Raw genomic sequence first — 20,136 nt, forward strand, 5'->3', positions numbered from 1 at the left:
TATTGGCAGCTGGCTGAGAAGCTACCCAACTTACTTTTCTCTCTCTCTCTTGCGCTGACATTCTCTGATCCTGATGTAGGAGGATTGAGCAGGGGGGCTGTTCGCACACCTAGACGATACAGACGCTCGTCTAAAAATGCTGAAAGATTATCTTCACGTTGCTCCCTTCTGTGCAGCTGCTTCGTGAAGCGACATGCTGCACGGTGCTTCGCATACTTAAAAGCACTAAGGGCACGTATTGATTTTTGATTGTTTGTTTTTATCTGTCTCTCTCTCTCTCTCTGCTACTGACGGAGGGAGTGTGAGCTGCCGCCTTCAACAGCTTTGTGCCGAGGTGCTTCGCATACTTAAATGCCAAACAGCCCTATTGATTTGTTTGCTTTTCTCTCTATCTCTCTGACATTATCTGCTCCTTACGCACACTCCTTTAAAGAGGAAGATATGTTTGCATTCTTTTAATTGTGAGACGGAACTGTCATCTCTGTCTTGTCATGGAGCACAGTTTAAACTTTTGAAAAAGAGACAAATGTTTGTTTGCAGTGTTTGAATAACGTTCCTGTCTCTCTACAACCTCCTGTGTTTCTGTGCAAATCTGTGACCCAAGCATGACAATATAAAAATAACCATATAAACATATGGTTTCCACTTCGCGGATTTTCACCTTTCGCGGGGGGTTCTGGAACGCAACCCCCGCGATGGAGGAGGGATTACTGTACTGTAATTGTAAGGCCTAACTTTATACTTTGAAGGCTGTTGACATAAATGGGTAGAAGGCTGAAAACATTTTTAAGCAATGACAGAAGTTTCCTAAAGTGTATTTTTATGCTGCCACATACTGAATAAAATCAAAGACTTCTAAATTAACTTAGTGTTGTGTATCAGATATTGGCTGTCACTGTCATCAAATCAAATACTCTGCAGAAAAAAATTTGCATATTGTTTTTGGCTTGGATTGACGAAAATGTTGAGGCAAAAAGGGTTCTCATTATGCATCTTTCATTGCACAAGCTTTCGATTCCATGTTAACGAAGTAGAACATTTCAAAAAGTAATGTGCACGTTGTGCTTCGTGACAAGTCTTGCAATATGGCAAATGCTATGGAAGAAAGTGGCATTAAAAGTTTAAACTGCAAGGCTCACACTTTGTAGCTTGTTGTAAATGAAGGCTTATTAAACCAGAGAAGCATCTCCGACTGTTTTGCCATTGGGAGATGAATAGTTACTCATTTTAAGCACGCGGCTAAGAGAAACACAAACAGACCTTGGTACCCCAGCAAGAATGCTTCAGCAGGACGCGCCGACATAAGCGCGCATTCATTTATAATTGCGGATGTGATTCTGTCTGTTGAAGCTCTTAAAAGTCTGCTTAGCAAGTGTGACAAGGCAGATTCTGGAGTTCAGACGGCGAAAATCACACTTTTGGAGACTGTCGCAAAACGCTTCAGTGGTGCATTCTCCGAGCCACTATACTATCAATCTACTGTCTTTGATCCACGGCACAAAGATCAATTTTGTGACCGAGATACCAAAAACAAGTGCAAGAAGCACTTGAGAAACAACTGCTTGAGAACACGGCTGGTGAAGGAAATGCAAAGAGCAACAGCGAACCACAAGAGAAAAAGATTTGCACTCAGAGAGATGTTGCTGCTTCATTGCCGGAGATGTATGAAAAAATTCTTGTAGAAAATTTGTATGCGGCTGCAAAACCACATTCAACTGCCGCCAAGTTAAAATAACAGAATAATAAAATTATTAACAATAATCATACTAACTAGAATGATCAAACGTCCAGAATAAAAAAAATAAATAAAAACTTTGTTACAGATTTAATTAAAAAAACAAAACAAGCCATACTCTGCAGCTTCCTAATATCCAATCAGTATCCTCGTGCGTTTTCCGGAAATTCAGAGTCGGCACTGAGAGGCGACTTGCTGGGACAGTGCACGAGTGCGGGGCAGACTGCTCCGCAAATATTAGCTGAGAAAAAAAGGAACATGTTAATGGCATCACCTCGCCTCTTTCGTCAGGATTTTAAACTTTATTTGGCAGATTGTCTACAAAACTGTTATTGCAGCTGCGTAGTTTGGGGTTTTTCCATTTTAGTCGAGTCGCTGTGAAAAAATATTGGAGGAATTTAATTTAGTGGGTACTTAAAAAGGAGGAACAGGTTCGCCTGCATGCTAGAATGCAGCGTCAAGTTTTGTACCTTGTGAAAGATGCTTCTCTTGTGTCTAAACTGTAAAAGATTTTAAGGCAAGATCTACTCCAGTTTTAATGTAAGCATTACTTTAAAACAGTCACCCTAAAATATACAGCAGTCTAAATATTTCAAGGCACACCTGTGTTAGAAAGTGTTTCATTGTGGAACAGCTTGTGCTGCATCTTTTAAAAGTCCATCCGCATCACACTTTATAGAATGCCCTTTATATGACACAAATCATTATACATGAGGCTTTCAAAGTCACAAGTTTTTATTAGTGGCGGTGGTTGGTACAGGTGGTTGTCCTGTTTTACCACACATCTGGTGAACCTAATTATTATTATTATAATATTATTATTATAATTTATTATTTTTTACTTTGATACAGGTAAATGTTTGGAAACAGTTATTCAGCTGAAATAAAAAAAAAAACATCTCGGCAAGCCCCCTATTTCCAAAAATAACTGCACCCTCCAGTATTGGAAAAGCAATGCAGCCCATTTCCCAACCTTGGCTAAGGCACTTTGTACCAGTGTAGACAGACAGTGAACACCTTTTTTTTTTTTTTTTTTTTTTTTTTTTTTTTTTTTTTTTTAAAGCTGTGTCATATATGGTAAATGAAAAGAGAAACAGACATGCTGGTGAAAAGGCAGAAATGTTTTTTGTTTTTTTTTTTTTTTGTTAAGAAAAACCTACCATTTGTTCTTTTAAAGAAGCCAACCTAAGACCAATGTTACTGGCCTCATTGTACCTTTAATTTTAGTTTTACTTAAAGTAATATATATCTGATTATGGCACAAAGTATATGCATTCACTTTTTGTCAGCAAGTTAATAAAAATAAGTTAATCTCTGTTTCACATGCTACTGTTGTTTTTTTGATAATGCATAAAACATTTTCAGCATACCTAAAACATTGAAACCTGAAGTAAATAAAAAAAATATATCGGTTATTGGTATTGGCAAAGATGGACAAAAACATATTGGTTATCAGTATCGCCCAGAATTTCCATGACGGTGCATCACTAGTCCTGTTCCAACAGAAAAATCTTTTGCCCAACCATAGGACATCATTGCAAACATTTACAGCCGCTTCAAAATTTTGCTTCTGTAACCAGAGTACCACACTCTGTGTTGTTATAACTGTAAAAGCTTAACATATATTATATAAGCCTTTTTAAGGGCCTTCCTTTTAGAGTTATTTACGTCTCATTTTGAACTTGCATATGGCCACCAGATTTTTTACTTGACAATCAAATTTATATCTGTTCAAAATTATTAATAAAATTTATATTTTTAGTAGTAAATATTTAGAATCAAGAGTAATTTGTGACAGATGGGTATCGGCAAGAGTGAAAGGGGAGGTCTATGGGACGGTAGTGAGACCAGCTATGTTTTATATGGGTTGGAGACCGTGGCACAGACCAGAAAGCAGGAGGCAGAGCTGGAGGTAGCAGAGTTAAAGATGCTAAGATTTGCACTGGGTGTGATGAGGATAGATAGGATCAGAAATGAGTAAATTAGAAGGTCAGCTCAAGTTGGACTGTTGGGAGACAAAGTCAGAGAGGCAAGATTGCGTTGGTTTGGACATGTGCAGAGGAGGGATGCTGAGTATATTGGGAGAAGGATGCTAAGAATAGAGCTGCCAGGAAAAAGGAAAAGAGGAAGGCCTAAGAGAAGGTTTATGGATGTGGTGAGAGAGGACATGCAGGTGATGGGTGTAACAGAACAAGATGTAGAGGACAGAAAGATTTGGAAGAAGATGGTGATCCGCTGTGGCAACCCCTAGCAGGAGCAAACACACAAAAGAAGTGTCCATATTTATTAAGCGAAATAGTAAACTGGTTGTAACTGACTCAACGATCTCAGAATGACACATATTTGGTCCTACTGTTGCTAATACTGTTAGTATTCGGAGTAAAAGCATTTTTATCAATTTAACTAACTTAGGAGGCAGTTCCTAACTTTACAAGGATTTAGTTGAGCTGGTGAGCGCTCCAGTTCACTAGGAGCTAGGATAATGTTGAGGCAGGGTTCTACACACACATCTGGGAAGGGTTGAGTGTTTTGGAAATGCTGGATAACAATAAACTTGTAAAAATACATTGATCTGACAGAGATGGAATACTATTTGTAGCAAATTGTATATGTTACATGATCTGTCCATGTACACAATGAAGCCATGTACTATCAGCCAAAATTGACAAATTGCACTTTTTGCCCACAGGGGAAATGCAGCTTTGCAGTAGCAATGGTTTGGGGATGTCACAACCTAGTTTTTCATAAATTTTGCCTAAAACTTTACATGCCTTTACAACACTTGAGATAATACGCAAATTTGGGGAAAATGCTGTGATGGGTAAGAGAGCCAACTCAGCCCTAAAGCTAATTACTCAAACTACTTTTAAAATATGTTTTTAATATTCTGGTGTTTCAGAGGAATTATTCTTTTGCAGGCTTGCTCAATGAGCAAGTACTGCTGTTTTGTTCTCTGTGTGCTTGTGACCCACTTTTCAATAAATTAAGCACAACACACTATAAACTGACTTGACAGTAGTTTATGTACACTATATAAAATACCTGGTCAGACACCTTTAAGACTTTATTGCATGAGAAGTCTGTAATTTTCTTAAATTTTAATTAAGTTCCAGTGCTCCTGTGCCTTAAATGTCATACTGTCATATTTATCTCTTACCTGGATTATACCACATATATTTAAGTAACAGCTACTGATTCCGTCCATCCATCCATTTTCCAACCTGCTGAATCCGAACACAGGGTCACGGGGGTTTGCTGGAGCCAATCCCAGCCAACACAGGACACAAGGCAGGAACCAATCCTGGGCAGGGTGCCAACCCACCGCAGGACACACACAAACACACCAAGCACACACTAGGGCCAATTTAGAATCACCAATCCACCTAACCTGCATGTCATTGGACTGTGGGAGGAAACTGGAGCGCCCGGAGGAAACCCACGCAGACATGGAGAGAACATGCAGACTCCACGCAGAGAGGACACGGGAAGCGAACCCAGGTCCCCAGGTCTCCCAACTGCGAGGCAGCAGCGCTACCCACTGCGCCACCGTGCCGCCCTACTGATTCCTTATGTGCTATTTCTAATATATTTGAAAGAATTTGCTGTAAGTAATATTTCAATTTGGCAGGTAAAACTTTGAGCAACATGGCATACCAATTCTTAACCTGTTACAGTTGGGGATAATGGACCCAATGTAAATAGGATACCAAAATCTCCACCACAGCGAAGTTCTCAGGAATTTACACTAGCGTTTAAAAGTTTGGAATCACTTAGAAACATTCCTGTTTTTGGTCAAAATCGGTACTTTTTGAGCAAGTTACCATGAAATTGATTGAAAAATACAGCCAAGTTGATACATACCAGTGTTGCTAATGTCTGTTACTGCGTGAAATGACTGATATATAATTTATTATTCATATACGACTGCAAAGCCCCATTTTCAGGAGCCATTTTTCAGGTATCCTAATGGTAAACACTCTTGGCTATTCCCTAATCAATCATGCTTAAATGCTAAATGTTTATTAAAGTAACTCTTTAGCACCGCAGAATTCTATTATTCTGCTCAATTAAAAAAGTATTTTCTTGGGAATGCTAGCACCTTGCAAAGCAAGCAATATTCAGTTCTGGGTTCAAAAATGGCCAATACAAAATAGCTTTCTCAATAAACATATAAATCTGTTGTCGTTTTGCAAAATGAATTTTATTCCATGCGATAATTGCCAAGAAATTGAAGATTTCTTACAAAGGTTTCTATTACTGTCTTCAGTGAAGAGGGCAAACTGAATCTAGCCGTAACAAAAAAAGAAGCAGAAGGCCTGGTTTCACAAATGCACAAAAGATTAAGTATATCAGAGTCTACAGTAGTTTGAGAAGGCTGCTCCCTTTAAATAGTAAAATATATAACAAGTACTAGGGATGCTCCGTTCTAAATTGGCTGATTTTCACTAAAAAAAACTTGATTGGTAAATTGGCCGATAACAAAAGCTGATTGTTTTCAGCCCCTTTCTTTCTAAGCTTTACGGTACAAGTTTAGTGATAAACTGAGAAAAAGACACCGGAGGAGTCATCCTATGCAGTTAGACAAATGGCAAGAAAAGCTACTTTAATGAATTCAGACCTGTTTGTTTTGTCCTTTAAATTAAAACTGATACTGCTGCAATTTGTACAGTGATCTTGTTTTAAGTACAGCAGCTTTCATTTTTGATGGGGGAGGGTGGAGAGAGATGAAGAATTTAAAATTGCTGCTTAGTAAACAATAGGCTTGTTAGCTTAACAGCAAAATCTACCATATATACTCATGTTTAAGTTCTCCCACAGATAAGTTGGGACTTGATTTTACTGTATAATTTCTGGTATTTTATAATGTCAGTCGAATAAGTTGAATTTTGGAAAACTTACGCTATTGGTCCAAGAAATTATGATATGCTAACGCCCACCTGAGAGAGTAACCACGGAGCATGCTGCCTTTTTTGTCTATTCCGAAGTGATGTTTGCACTGTTTTGTATATATATATCTCTCTTGTAGAGAGAAACGACATTCACTCATGGGCAGTTATACGTTGCATTGCCACGATGTAATTCCAAACACGGAATCAAAATTCAATGCGATATTGATGAAAAGGTAAAAGCGAAAAGAGATCGAATATGTGGACATAGGTGATACGACAGACGTGTGCCGCAGATGCAGCTTAAGATGCGAGAGGAGCAAGAGCATCTCCTCTGGCGTTCAGACCCCCTCTTCACAAGTCTCCTCCCACAGTCCAAAGACATGCAGGTTAGGTGGATTGGAGTTTCTAAATTGGCCCTAATGTGTGCTTGGTGTGTGGGTGTGTTTGTGTGTGTTCTGCGGTGGGTTGGCACCCTGCCCAGGATTGGTTCCTGCCTTGTGCCCAGTGTTGGCTGGATTTGGCTCCAGCAGACTCCCGTGACCCTGTGTTCGGATTCAGCGGGTTGGAAAATGGATGGATATATATTATCTATATTACTAAACGAAGGTTGTATATATGCATGGACGCAGGACGCCAGACGCACGCACACTGTGACTCAGTGCCCCAGAGTCAAACCCAGCGGCTTCCCAAAGTCAGTAAGTGGCGCCCAAACAACACAACACAACACAACCTGTAAACTAAACTTGAGGTAAAGCGTGCATGGTGACATATTTAAACATAGAATAACTAGACGCCTCATGACTAGCAGAATCGTACGTCAACGTCGCCACCATATTGTGAGTGGCAGTACTGTGGAGTGAAGTAATGAATAATGTGCTGCTTGGGATTGTACAAACCGCTGTACACTCCAAACCAGATCCCGGGGGATTACATTTCATAGGTAAGGCTGAACAATTGTTTTGGTTATATTTGGCTGTTAGAAAATCCCATTTTATAATCTTTACTTTAGCTAAGCCAGGCAAAGCTATGCATTTATGTGCTCAAGTGAGCCTCCAAACAACATTTTGGCTAAACGTATTTAGTCACTATGTAGATTGTTGTTAGCTGTTAACATTTCTCAAACTTGATGATGTTTTTTCTCAAGGAGCACATTGAGGAAACACAGTTTGAAATTGACAACCATTATTTTATGCTCATGTCTTTAGTCGTGTCTGTCTTCCACAAATTAAGGCTGCACCATATTGCCAGACTGAATACTCTCAAATTACAAGATCTGAGTGAGCGAGAGGAGTGTAAGTCTGGAGGAGATCAGTGAGGTTGTGGAGAGCTTTAAATGTTAAGAGCGATATTTAGTATTGTATTCTGTAGTTAACAGGGAGCCAGTGAAGTTGAGAGAGAATAGGTGTAATATGTTCAGTGAATTTACAACAGCAGGATATTATCCTGGCAGCAGAATTTTGAAGAAGTTCTAAGTGATGGATAAGTTTTTGTGGGATGCCAGATAGAATAGCATTACAGTAATCTATACGTGACGTGACTCGGGCATTAAACAATACTTCAGTACTGTGTTGTTTAAGAACAGGACAAAGTCTGGAAATGTTTCGAAGATAGAAGGCGGCAGTCCCCGAAATGTTACTTATATGGGAGGAATTGTTAATAATAATAATTATAATTATTATTATTTAATAATTGCCATTATTAGTGTATAAATGGATATAAATAATTGCATTTAAATGATTCGCCAAAATCTGTTGAATGTAAACAATACTGTTTTAAACATTATTGTTTTTTCATCAGAAAACCCGGTTTCCACGTCTACATGTATTAGTTTAAATGGCACTTTTGCCACTCGCAATAAGGCTGACGCGCTGACATATCGTGTCTACTGGGAAACGCAGTCAATGCACCGTCTGTCTATATACAGTGGAACCTCGGTTTGCGAGTAACTTGGTTTACGAGTGTTTTGCAAGACGAGCAAAAATTTTTAATAAATTTTCACTTGATAAACGAGCGAGGTCTTGCAGTACAAGTAGTTTTTCTGCCGAGTGTCATGTGATCGCAACTTAGCTGATGGTTCTTCTCTCTCTCTCACTGCGGAATTGTGGGCAATCGTCTCCTATTCTCAGTCTGAGTCGGCGTGCCTCACTCATATAGTCAACGAGCGTATAGTGTTTATTACAGCATTAGCATTGTGACTGTGTGTGTGTGCGCGCGTGTGTGTGTGCATGCGCACGCTCGTGTGTGTGTGTGTATGTATGTGTGCTCGCGCGTGCGCGCCTGTGTGTGTGTGCTTCCGTGTGCGTGTGTGCTGTGACGTGCGAGTCCCCGTCTTGCACCCTAAAACACGAAGCTGTGTCTCAGTATTTTAGCAACACAAGCTTTATTCAGCTTGAAACAGCAACAGCGCGGTTATTTATACACAGACACAGCAGTCAGGCAGGGCCCTGCACATTTATAATGTTCCTTGTATCACCCATTGACGGCAGGCGCTTATAGCATGTCCGCGATCTTTTCGGATTCACTTTTACAGAGAACTGCTACAGCACTGGGAGACTGCGATTGCTTTGGGACGCTCTTCAGTGTGCTCTAATCCACTGTGCCAGCACTCAGTGTGGCAGCTGTCAGTGTGGCTTATTTGAATCACATTAAGGTAATTCAGTGTTAAAAGTAAGTTCAATTATGATTCCTAACAGCAAACGACTTCTAGCTAACAACACACCCATAGAAAAACAAAAACAAGACTGCATGGATAAAAACAATGAACGAAGGCGCCTACAACGCGCTTCTGAAACACCAGAACCAAAAGAGTCATGGCTCCAAAAAGAAACCACTTTACTACAAATATATTTATTTAATTAAATGACAACTTTCCCAGGACGCTCCCACCCTCCATGACTTTTCATCCCTACAAAGATTGGAGGGAACAGAAAGTAATTGCCATTCTTAGATTTGTGATTCTTTAGAGAATCGGGGGTTTACTAGTATATTTTAATCTCGGCATATAATTTTTTTTTGTTTTTTTTTTCTTCACTGTGTCCGTATTTTTTTTTTTTCCTTCACTGTGGCCCTAATATGCTTCCATAGGGCTATACCACAAATAGCATTATAAATGCAAGTTGCAGTTTTATTTTTTATGTATATAGCTTAGTCTGAAGCAAGGTCCATATTAGTGCAGTTTGCCTTAATGATGGTTCAGTTGGTAAAGATGTCATTACCAAGTTGCGCTTGTTTTATTTTATTTTAATTTGGTGAATACTGTGTAATGCACCTGGGCTTTGAAGTCTTGGAAGTAATAGTTTTATTACTGGAAGTTGCACTATTATTTATTGTTTTGTTATTATTTATTAGTTTAAATATTATGCAGTTTAATGATGGTAAAGTTGTTTAAAAAGTCACTTTAACGTGTCAGTGGACAGAGATTGTTAACATTAACAAAGTGTAGTTGGTTTGCAAAAAATATTTACTATTATATTCCTTTTCTAAGACCTGTTCAGTGCAATACAACTTTTGACAAGCACCACTGGAAATTTTACTAAGTCTAAATGCCTCTTTGGATGGTTGAAAATATGTTGTCAAAATTTTAGTTTAAGTTGTTTGCAAACTTTGTTCAATAAAAAGGCTATACAGTGCATCCGGAAAGTATTCACAGCGCATCACTTTTTCCACATTTTGTTATGTTACAGCCTTATTCCAAAATGGATTAAATTAATTTTTTTTCCTCAGAATTCTACACACAACACCCCATAATGACAACATGAAAAAAAGTTTACTTGAGGTTTTTGCAAATTTATTAAAAATAAAAAAACTGAGAAATCACATGTACATAAGTATTCACAGCCTTTGCTCAATACTTTGTCGATGCACCTTTGGTAGCAATTACAGCCTCAAGTCTTTTTGAATATGATGCCACAAGCTTGGCACACCTATCCTTGTCCCGAAGCCACTCCTTTGATATCTTGGCTGTGTGCTTAGGGTCGTTGTCCTGCTGAAAGATGAACCGTTGCCCCAGTCTGAGAGTCCTTCAGGTGCCTTTTGGCAAACTCCAGGCGGGCTGCCATGTGCTTTTTACTAAGGTGTGGCTTCCGTCTGGCCACTGTACCATACAGGCCTGATTGGTGGATTGTTGCAGAGATGGTTGACCTTCTGGAAGGTTGTCCTGTCTCCACAGAGGACCTCTGGAGCTCTGACAGAGTGACCATCGGGTTCTTGGTCACCTCCCTGACTAAGGCCCTTCTCCCCCGATCGCTCAGTTTAGATGGCCGGCCAGCTCTAGGAAGAGTCCTGGTGGTTTCGAACTTCTTCCACTTACGGATGATGGAGGCCACTGTGCTCATTAGGACCTTCAAAGCAGCAGAAATTTTTCTGTAACCTCCCCCAGATTTGTGCCTCGAGACAATCCTATCTCTGAGGTCTACAGACAGTTCCTTTGACTTCATGCTTGGTTTGTGCTCTGACATGAACTGTCAACTTTGGGACCTTATATAGACAGGTGTGTGCCTTTCCAAATCCTGTCCAATCAACTGAATTTACCACAGGTGGACTCCAGAAACATTCTCAAGGATGATCAGGGGAAACAGGATGCACCTGAGCTAAATTTTGAGCTTCATGGCAAACACTGTGAATACTTATGTACATGTGCTTTCTCAATTGTTTTATTTTTAATAAATTTGCAAAAATCTCAAACTTTTTTCACGTTGTCATTATGGGGTGTTGTGTGTAGAATTCTGAGGAAAAAAATGAATTTAATCCATTTTGGAATAAAGCTGTAACATAACAAAATGTGGAAAAAGTGATGCGCTGTGAATACTTTCTGGATGCACTGTAGATAGATGGTATTTAACATGTGTATCGTACAGACAGAAAAATTTGTGAAATTAGGCATTTCCTAATCATGAAATACCTCTTCAATCAGCTGCTATCCACTCAGTCCACGGGAAGGGGTCAAGGTTTTCTTTGGTATAGTGCAAGAACAAGTGTCAAAATATGAAGTGCTCATTTGTGAAAAAGACAAGTAAGTACATTTCAAAATGCCATTTTAGCTTTCCATGTTACAAGTAGTTCTTTCATTAAGAAAGTCCTGTACTTTATTTTGTATTTCTTTTTTCATTTTCATACAGGTAATAATAATAATAATAATGCATTTTGTTTATAGGGCACTTTACATTAGTAGTAAATCTCAAAGTGCTACATAAAAAAGTTTAAACAAAGGCAAAGCAACATAAAAACAGAGATAAAATGACAATAATTAGTAGTATTCTTTTTAATAAGCTTTCCTAAATAGAAAAGTCTTTAGCTGTTTTTTTTAAAACAGCCTGACAATCTGCTGTGTTCTCAGGCTCTCTGGTAGGGCATTCCAGAGTCGTGGAGCAGCAGCTGCAAAGGCTCAGTCACCCATATGTGTTTTTAATAAGGGGCTTATCAAGACTCACTTTTCATTCTTTGCCTAAATATTATTTGTCGTTTTGTATATCCATCCATCCATCCATTTTCCAACCCGCTGAATCCGAACACAGGGTCACGGGGGTCTGCTGGAGCCAATCCCAGCCAACACAGGGCACAAGGCAGGAAACAATCCTGGGCAGGGTGCCAACCCACCGCAGGACACACACAAACACACCCACACACCAAGCACACACTAGGGCCAATTTAGAATCGCCAATCCACCTAACCTGCATGTCTTTGGAATGTGGGAGGAAACCGGAGCGCCCGGAGGAAACCCACGCAGACACGGGGAGAACATGCAAACTCCACGCAGGGAGGACCCGGGAATCGAACCCAGGTCTCGTTTTGTATAACACCTAGGTATTGCATACCATGCCTGGTGAAAGTACAGTAGACCCCCGTGAAGCCACGGTTCATTTGCGGATTTTTCCTTAGAACCTATCTAATTGTTATCGGAAACCGCAAATATCCTCCTCAGTTTTTATGACTTTTATCGTGGCAGTAATGCACTGTAGAGAGACCAGGAAGCAACTACATTGGAAAACGTGGCTTGGGATGGTGAAAGTTGGCAATAGAATTTGAAACTGCATCTCCCAGCAGTCCCTGCAGTGGCTCTGATTGGTGTTCTGCTGGGGGTGCTGGGGTCAAAGGATGTCAGCGCGACTTTTAAAAAGGGGGCTAGTGACCAAAAGCAAAAAAAAAAAAGTTTTTGTAATTTATGTTACAAGTTCCTGACTGTCTGCCCTCTATTGGGTTACCTGTACTTATTCGTTTTGTCCTGGATCGCTTTGTGCGTCTGGATCGTCTGCCATCTGCCTGTGTACATGAGGACTGTGAGTGGATTCATGGCCATCCTGCAAAGAAAGGAGCACTCCTGAACCCGTCCACCCATCTTCACCATTTCAGGAACTAGCAGTAGGATTATCTTTACATTCCCATTCAATGTGCGGATCTCTGAACTATCTATTTTCATAATTACATTTCATCCGTTGCTGTTTTTCATGAACGTTTTTCATGATTTATTCTGTGTGCTTTGTTGTATTTAATGTGTAATCGCTGTAAGGGGAAAAGGGGTGGTATCGTTGTTTTCATTTATTTCATTTATTTTCATTACATTCTTTATTTGCTGTTTGACAAGTGTTTTGGGGGCATATTTAGGGGTTAAACTATAAAAATAGGCATTTTTTTTAACCACATCAAAATTCACGGTTTTTCACAATTCGCGGGTACTCTAGGAATGTAACCCCCACGAATTTTGGGGGTATACTGTATATAGCATATTAAAGTAACACAGATATTTCATGCTTTGCCTAAAAACGTCCAACATTCTTTAGATTTCCTAGGCATTCTATACAATACCTGCTTTTCACACATTACCACTAACATATGTATAAAATGTATATGTGAACCAACATTGACCATTTTAGTTTTAACCAATTAACCAAAAAGTATTATTTTGCCACATGGTTACTTGTTTTCATCCATAGAGTTTTTTTTTTTTTTTTTTGGTCTGGTATTTATAAAATCATGCATGTGCTTCCTTGTGAGAATCTTCAGAATTCTGCATTCAATGATTATAGCTTTTGTTCTTGCCAATTTTCCTTTGATATCAATGCAATTATTAAAACATCAGTAAATTTTAAAATAGTAATATTAGCGTAAATTTAATTTTTATGTGAATTCAGTTCTGGTTTCCTCTGGGTGCTCCAGTTTCCTCCCTCAGTTCAAAGACTTGCAGGTTATGTGAATTGATGTTACTAAATTGGTCCAAGTGTATATGTGAGGTGTGTGTGTGCACCCTGTGATGGGCTGGCACCCTGTTCAGGTGTTGTATCTGCCTTTTGTCCAATGATTGCTGAAATAGGCTCCAGCTGCTCCTTACTCCTGTGCTGGATACGTCTGTTAAGAAGCTGGGTTAATGAATGGAGGGAAAAATTGGCTGTTGAACAGAAAAGAAAGAGAGAGGTTGGGAGCATGCACTGATACTCTGCATTGCTGCACCCTCCACTTGACAAACCACTGCCGGATCCCAAATTAATACCCTAACGCAGCCATGCAACAGGTGACACATCGGCACCACGATAGTTTGAATGTAATGGAACAATGTGAGGTTGTTTCTTTTTTTTCTTTTTTTTTAAATATATATGCAGTGGCTGGAGTGCCAGTCGTGCCACAAACCTACAAGTTGAAGGAACTGCTTGCAGGCCTAGATGCAGGTTAATGTCATACTTGGAATGGAGCAATTGCAGGTTAAGGGCTTTGCTTAAGGGCCCGGTGGAGTGGAATCACTTTTGGCATTTACAGGATTTGAACCGGCAACCTTTTGATTGCTGGTGCAGATCCCTAGCCTCAGAGTCACCACTCGGCCCACAGAACAGAAAAGATGAGAAAAAGCACACAAAAATGAAAATTGGCTTGGAACTTTGCGGTACAACTTAATCTTAGATGGTGAACGAAGAGCCTTCTGAACTTTCATTCTGTTTCACCCTTGGTGGAATGCAAATCATTGTGTAATTATTAATGGGTATGGTCAAAACCAAGCTACTGTACCTTAGGACTACTACTGTAAGGGTTTGCATAGGAAACCATATCTTGTAATAGTTATAGTTTGAAAATCTAATCATACACTCAAGTTCAACAGACAAAGGGCCACAATTAAACACATTTTAAAAATGTTCCTTGCATGCGAAAGAGTGCATTTAGTCAGCTATATAACTCTCTGGGAATGGCAGCTTAGATATGAGAAAATGAATTTAGCAGTTGATTTGGATGGACAGATTCAGTGAGAATGAGTGCTCACATGAATGAGAAGTTGACAGACTAATAAATGGACTAAGCAACCACTCCTTCTCCATGTAAAAAAGTTACTGCCTTTCTTCAGTCATTGCAGTGACAGACCTTGCACGCTTTCTGGTCTTATTTTTATTTTCCTTTAGGGAGAACTTGTACTACTGTGAATGTACTTGATTCATATTAACAAAAAGGCCGTCAGTTCTAAATCAGTTCACCAGAGGTGAATTAAGAATATACATTGGTGAATTCTGATGACTGAACATGCCCATCTAAAAAATTAAATAAAATATTTATTGTTGTTTGTTTGAAAGAATTTTGAATGTAGTATACATAAAGAAAAAACTTGGCACAACTATGTATGCATTTTAACTATCCTTTCTTTATTTGATGCCTTTGAAAAGAAGGCTTCCGCTATTATAATAGCTTACTCATGACACGCACCACACCCAGCCCTAACTAGTATGTATTTTCCAGTGCAAATGGTTTAAAGTGCATTGTGCTAAATTATTGCCATTCAGTTTCAGCAGTGGATTTGTGTATTTTTATTATAAGAATTACCTTCATGGTTTATCAATGGGTGCACAGTGTGTAACCAAAATGTAGTAGAATTCGCAAACTAAAACAAAATGATAAAATTTTCCATTAAATTTATCTCAACATATAATGTAGTAAGACTTACACATATTGTATCTTATTTAAGTTTGTTTTGGTACTTTTGGTAGTCTAAATTATTGCAGAAACATGAATGAGGGAAACATTAGCAACACTCTGTAACATGCATGAAAAGTTTATAAGGAAACCAGAATTTATTTCTCTGTTTCTCTTAACAGGTTATATGAATCACCAAAGAAGAACTGTAACTCTTTAAAAACAGATATAAGCCCTATAGCCTGGTGTAGACATGTGCTGGATCATCCAAGTCCTGATATTGAATCAGCAAAAAGATCTTTAATCCATCGTCTGGAGCAGATAATGTCAGGTAAGTAAGGATAATGGTTTTTTGGGAATGCAAATATTACACCTTTAATTGAAAGTACTGCCTCATTCCATTAAACTAGTTATATAGGTGTGGTTCACATTGTTTGCTGAGTAAACATAGACAGTATTTAGTTTGTCATAGCATTTTAATTTATAATCTGTCATTTATCTTTAGGCTGTTTATAGATAACATCATCCTTTTAGCTATTACATATGAAATGTGAACTCCTTCACCATACTTTTACACTCATCTGATCATTAGGTGTTGAGTAGCTTCCTGAATGGTAAAGAAATTATGCATTGCAGGATACACGCACCTTCCTTTCTAACTCTGCCCATTGCATTCTTATGAATGCAGTTTATTGCTTATAAAGTAAAGAAACTCCTAGCCAAATTTTGTTTTATCTTTAATTGAACATTGAACATGAATCTTTCATCAAATTTACTAATTTAAGTGTGGGTACTTCCAGACTTTTTACTTTACTAAAAGAACTGTATGTTGGTTGAGTTTGCTTAATCAGTATTGCTCAAGTCTGCTGTTCTTTATTTTTTAAATAGTATTGGCTACTTTCTATGTAACATTCAAATTCCTACAAGGGCAAGGGTTTCTTTTGTTGGATTCTGTAAGGGATTTGGTTTATTTTGGAGGTGGTTGTGGAATTCAGCTGGTCCTTGTTCAAGCCTTTTCCATGGTTATCACTGTTTTAGAGCTAGGAAAAGAAACTTCAGTAAAAAGACAAAAAAAAAAAAAAAAGCCTTGAAACTGCCATGTTAGATCAAGCACTGTGTGGTCTTTCTTTCTTTTTGTTCAAATTTTATCCACCTGTTGACCTGGAGGCTCTTTTGAGTAATTGATGAGTAATGTAAATGTCTTTATTTTAAAAGGGTGTATTTCTAAATGTACTTTAAGTCTTTTAGTTAAAAATACAGAGAATTCTAAATGTAAAATTTAATTGGCCAAATGACTTGAAATAAGGGTGAATAACATAAGAGATAACAGTGTAAAAAGTTGTTGAGGTGGTAATAGAGGAAAGGAAATATTGAAAAACCAAGTGAATAGAAGAATGCGAGAGCACAATTGGTTTTGGGAGTAAGCTGGAGGTGAAATACATTGCGACGTAATTACCATTCAATGGCAATGTTCAAGTGTGACAACTAAAATGAGGTAGGAGAGGCTACTTTATATTTCTCTTTTTAACTTTTAATAATATGTAGATTTCAACGTCAATTAAAAATGCGAAATCACTTATTCTATGTATTTCTGGAAATGTCAGAAAGAGAAATAGGGAAAAAATATTGTTAAAGTATAGCAATCCTAAAAATAACAACAAATAAGTATCCAGGGTTTTTTTCGTCTACTAGTCTTCAAGTTTGTTTAAGTGTTGATCAATTTAAAACTGTGTTGTAGGAGTCTGTTAACACCCTTTATCACATTCCTCTTTTACCACATGAGATAAAAACAATAGTGTCAACACTCAAGTCGTGATCTTTTTGGAGATTAAAAGGTAAACCAGAGTCAAAGTTGAAGTATGACAGAAGTCATAACCAAATCCTATTCCTAAATAATTTGTTTGTTTGCTCAGGTGTGCTAGTGTCACTGACTTGTTCTTTGTTGTAATGTTCAGGTATTTGTCACTAATAACCTTTCATCATACAGCTATAATGATGCATGGGATGTACATGGTACTTGCACACATGCACCATGTCCATAGTTTCTAATTGGCTGCAGCCACAACTAATGCAAAACTAGTAATGATCAAAACAAATGCCAAATATAGGTCAGTAGTGTGCTCCTGGCATCATTATTCTAACATGTATATTTTTCAGAGAATATGTAAATTCAGTTTATATAATGACCATGCCAGAAGTTGATACCAGCAAAGCTAACCACGTCATCACTCACAACCAGCTTAAAGCACTTTACAAATTTACAAATGGATATAACACAACAGAAAAGTACATCTGCTTATTTATATGTGCAACAGGCTTTTAAGTCTTTTTCAAATAAAGAGTAATAGAAAGATTGATAAACTTACGGAATTCATGGTAACAAAAGATTTGGCTAGTATAAGTAGAGGAGAATGTAACAAACCTCTGATGGGTCTATAATAGGCACATTCAGATTTACTTGAACTGGGCCAGTTACCACGACAGGATATCTATCTATAAGAAAAACAAAGTGGAATATGTCCAGTAATATATTGACTTCCCCTTTTTATTAAGAAAAATAACTCATTTCTTATTGAATTATTAACTGCACTGTTAATGTTACATTACAATAAAGTATTGAGCTTGTGATTATACACCAGGATTGATGGGGCACTCTTTAATACATGTCAGTTCAGTCCATGGTTTAGGGCCTTGTGGCTAAAACCTATGCCTCCTAAATAAATAGTCTGTTTGTTTTACCCTTAGAATTTTTTAATTATTGTTATATATATCCAAAAATTAAATGGTTTTAATTAACAGTTTATAAGCTTTATGTGTTAGAAGTTGTATTTTGAAAATGTCCCAAAACTTGAGCCAAAGTCAAGACTTGTGAACATAAATTTTATGGTTGTATTGTCATTTTTTTTTTTTAAAGTAAATATAGCATTTTTTCACCAAGGGGTGCTAACGATTAACCGTTCACTTAGGTTGAAACTGTTCGGTGTTGATATACAATCTTTATGATTAATTTCAGTTGGTCTAGAAATTTTATTGCAGCGGCAGCAAGAGGCCCAGGCAAAGTGGTTGCAACTATTAAAGATAATAACATAGAGGAACATCTAACAGAAACAGTGGAGGTCTTTTCAGTAGTTGATCAAGAAATAATACAGTCATCCCTCACCTATCGCGGGGGTTACGTTCCAGAGCCCCCCGCGATAGGTGAAAATCTGCGAAGTAGCAACCTATATTTATTTTATTATTTATACATATTTTAAGGCTTTATAAACCCTTCCCACACTCTTACAAACCTTTCTCACTCTCTTGTTAACCTTTCCCACACTCATATAAACACTTCCTATGCTCTTAAACACTTTCTACATTCTTAAACACCGCAGACCATCACTGCACGCAGCGATCAGACGTCGATGTGTCTGCACTCGCTTTGTGAAGGGGGGCAGCTGAACTCACTCTGAGCAGAAATGGACTTTGTGCTGCTTCTGCCAAAATGCCTGCTTGTCGCTCTGCGCGTTCGGAAGGAGGAGGAGGAGGAGTGTGTGTGTGTGAGGGCTGAACGCACGTTCGCTCAAACCCTCCTCCCTGGAGGCGCAGTACGCTCCTGCTACTTCGCATTGTCAAGGGGGTGGGGAGCTGAATGAACGCTAAGGAGAAGTGGACTTTGTGCTGGCTTTGTGCTGCTTGTCGCTCTGCGTGTCAATAATTTAAAAGCCTGTACAGCACCTATTTTCCTGTCTCACTGTCTTGTCTTGCGTGAAGTTAAAATGTTTTATAATAGTGAGATGTTACTCATATCCTTAGCCCGACATCCACATATCATATGTGTTAACAAAGTGTGTTTTATAAGTTTACATGTGTTTAAAGCATGTGGGATGGGTATTTTAAGGCTTAAACTATAAAAATGTTTATTTATATGGTCTTTCTATATCGCGGATTTTCTCCTGTTGCTGATGGGTCTGGAACATAACTTCCGCGATAGGCGGGCAATCACTTGTATTTAAAAACCCGCGAAGTCGTGAATCCGCGAAAAGTGAACCGCGAAGTAGTGAGGGATTACTGTAGTTCTATAGCATATCAGAGAGACCATATGGACTATTATAATAATATTAATAATAATAATAATGGTCAAGTCCATTTAATTATTGAATTGTGCAGTTGAATCCATTTAATTTGTTACTCTTTAGTATTTTACTAGGGGGCTCCGCCCCCTGCTCGCTTCGCTCGCCAACCCCTGGTGTTGTGAAATTACAAACAGCGTGATGTATGAATGAGATATAGCATAGTGTGAAGGTGTAGATGACGCATATAGGAAGCAAATAAAGTTGTGCATGTCCAAAAATGGGCTCAGAGAGGTAGATGCTAACTTTGTGTATTGTTTGTCCTTGTGATTTGTTGATGGTCATGGCCAAGGTAGGTTTAATGGGGAACTGTCGACGTTTAAGTGTAAAAGGTAATTCCAGGTCAGAACTTGTAAGGTTAATTCTAGGAATTAGAACAGTATTGTTAGCATGTGATGTTGTAAGAAGTTTTGCGTCAATAACATTGTGTGGCATGGTGTTGACGACTAAACGTGTAGCATTGCATAAACACTGTTTAGTGTTAAGGTTTCTTAATAGCATGATTATTGTTCCGTTT

At 38.4% G+C, this 20,136-nt stretch overlaps 1 protein-coding gene across 4 annotated transcripts in view; it reads left to right on the plus strand.

Annotated features, from left to right (window-relative positions):
- slain2 (SLAIN motif family, member 2) overlaps positions 1–20,136 on the plus strand; it is a 141,091-nt gene that overhangs the window by 18,292 nt on the left and 102,663 nt on the right. For all 4 annotated transcript variants that reach the window (XM_051927653.1, XM_051927651.1, XM_051927654.1 and 1 more), the window contains exon 2: positions 15,690–15,838. In XM_051927653.1, the coding sequence (XP_051783613.1) occupies positions 15,690–15,838 (149 nt within the window). The remainder of the gene's footprint in view (positions 1–15,689; positions 15,839–20,136) is intronic.

The sequence above is a fragment of the Erpetoichthys calabaricus genome, chromosome 5, assembly GCF_900747795.2.
Source record: "Erpetoichthys calabaricus chromosome 5, fErpCal1.3, whole genome shotgun sequence".
NCBI lineage: Eukaryota > Metazoa > Chordata > Cladistia > Polypteriformes > Polypteridae > Erpetoichthys > Erpetoichthys calabaricus.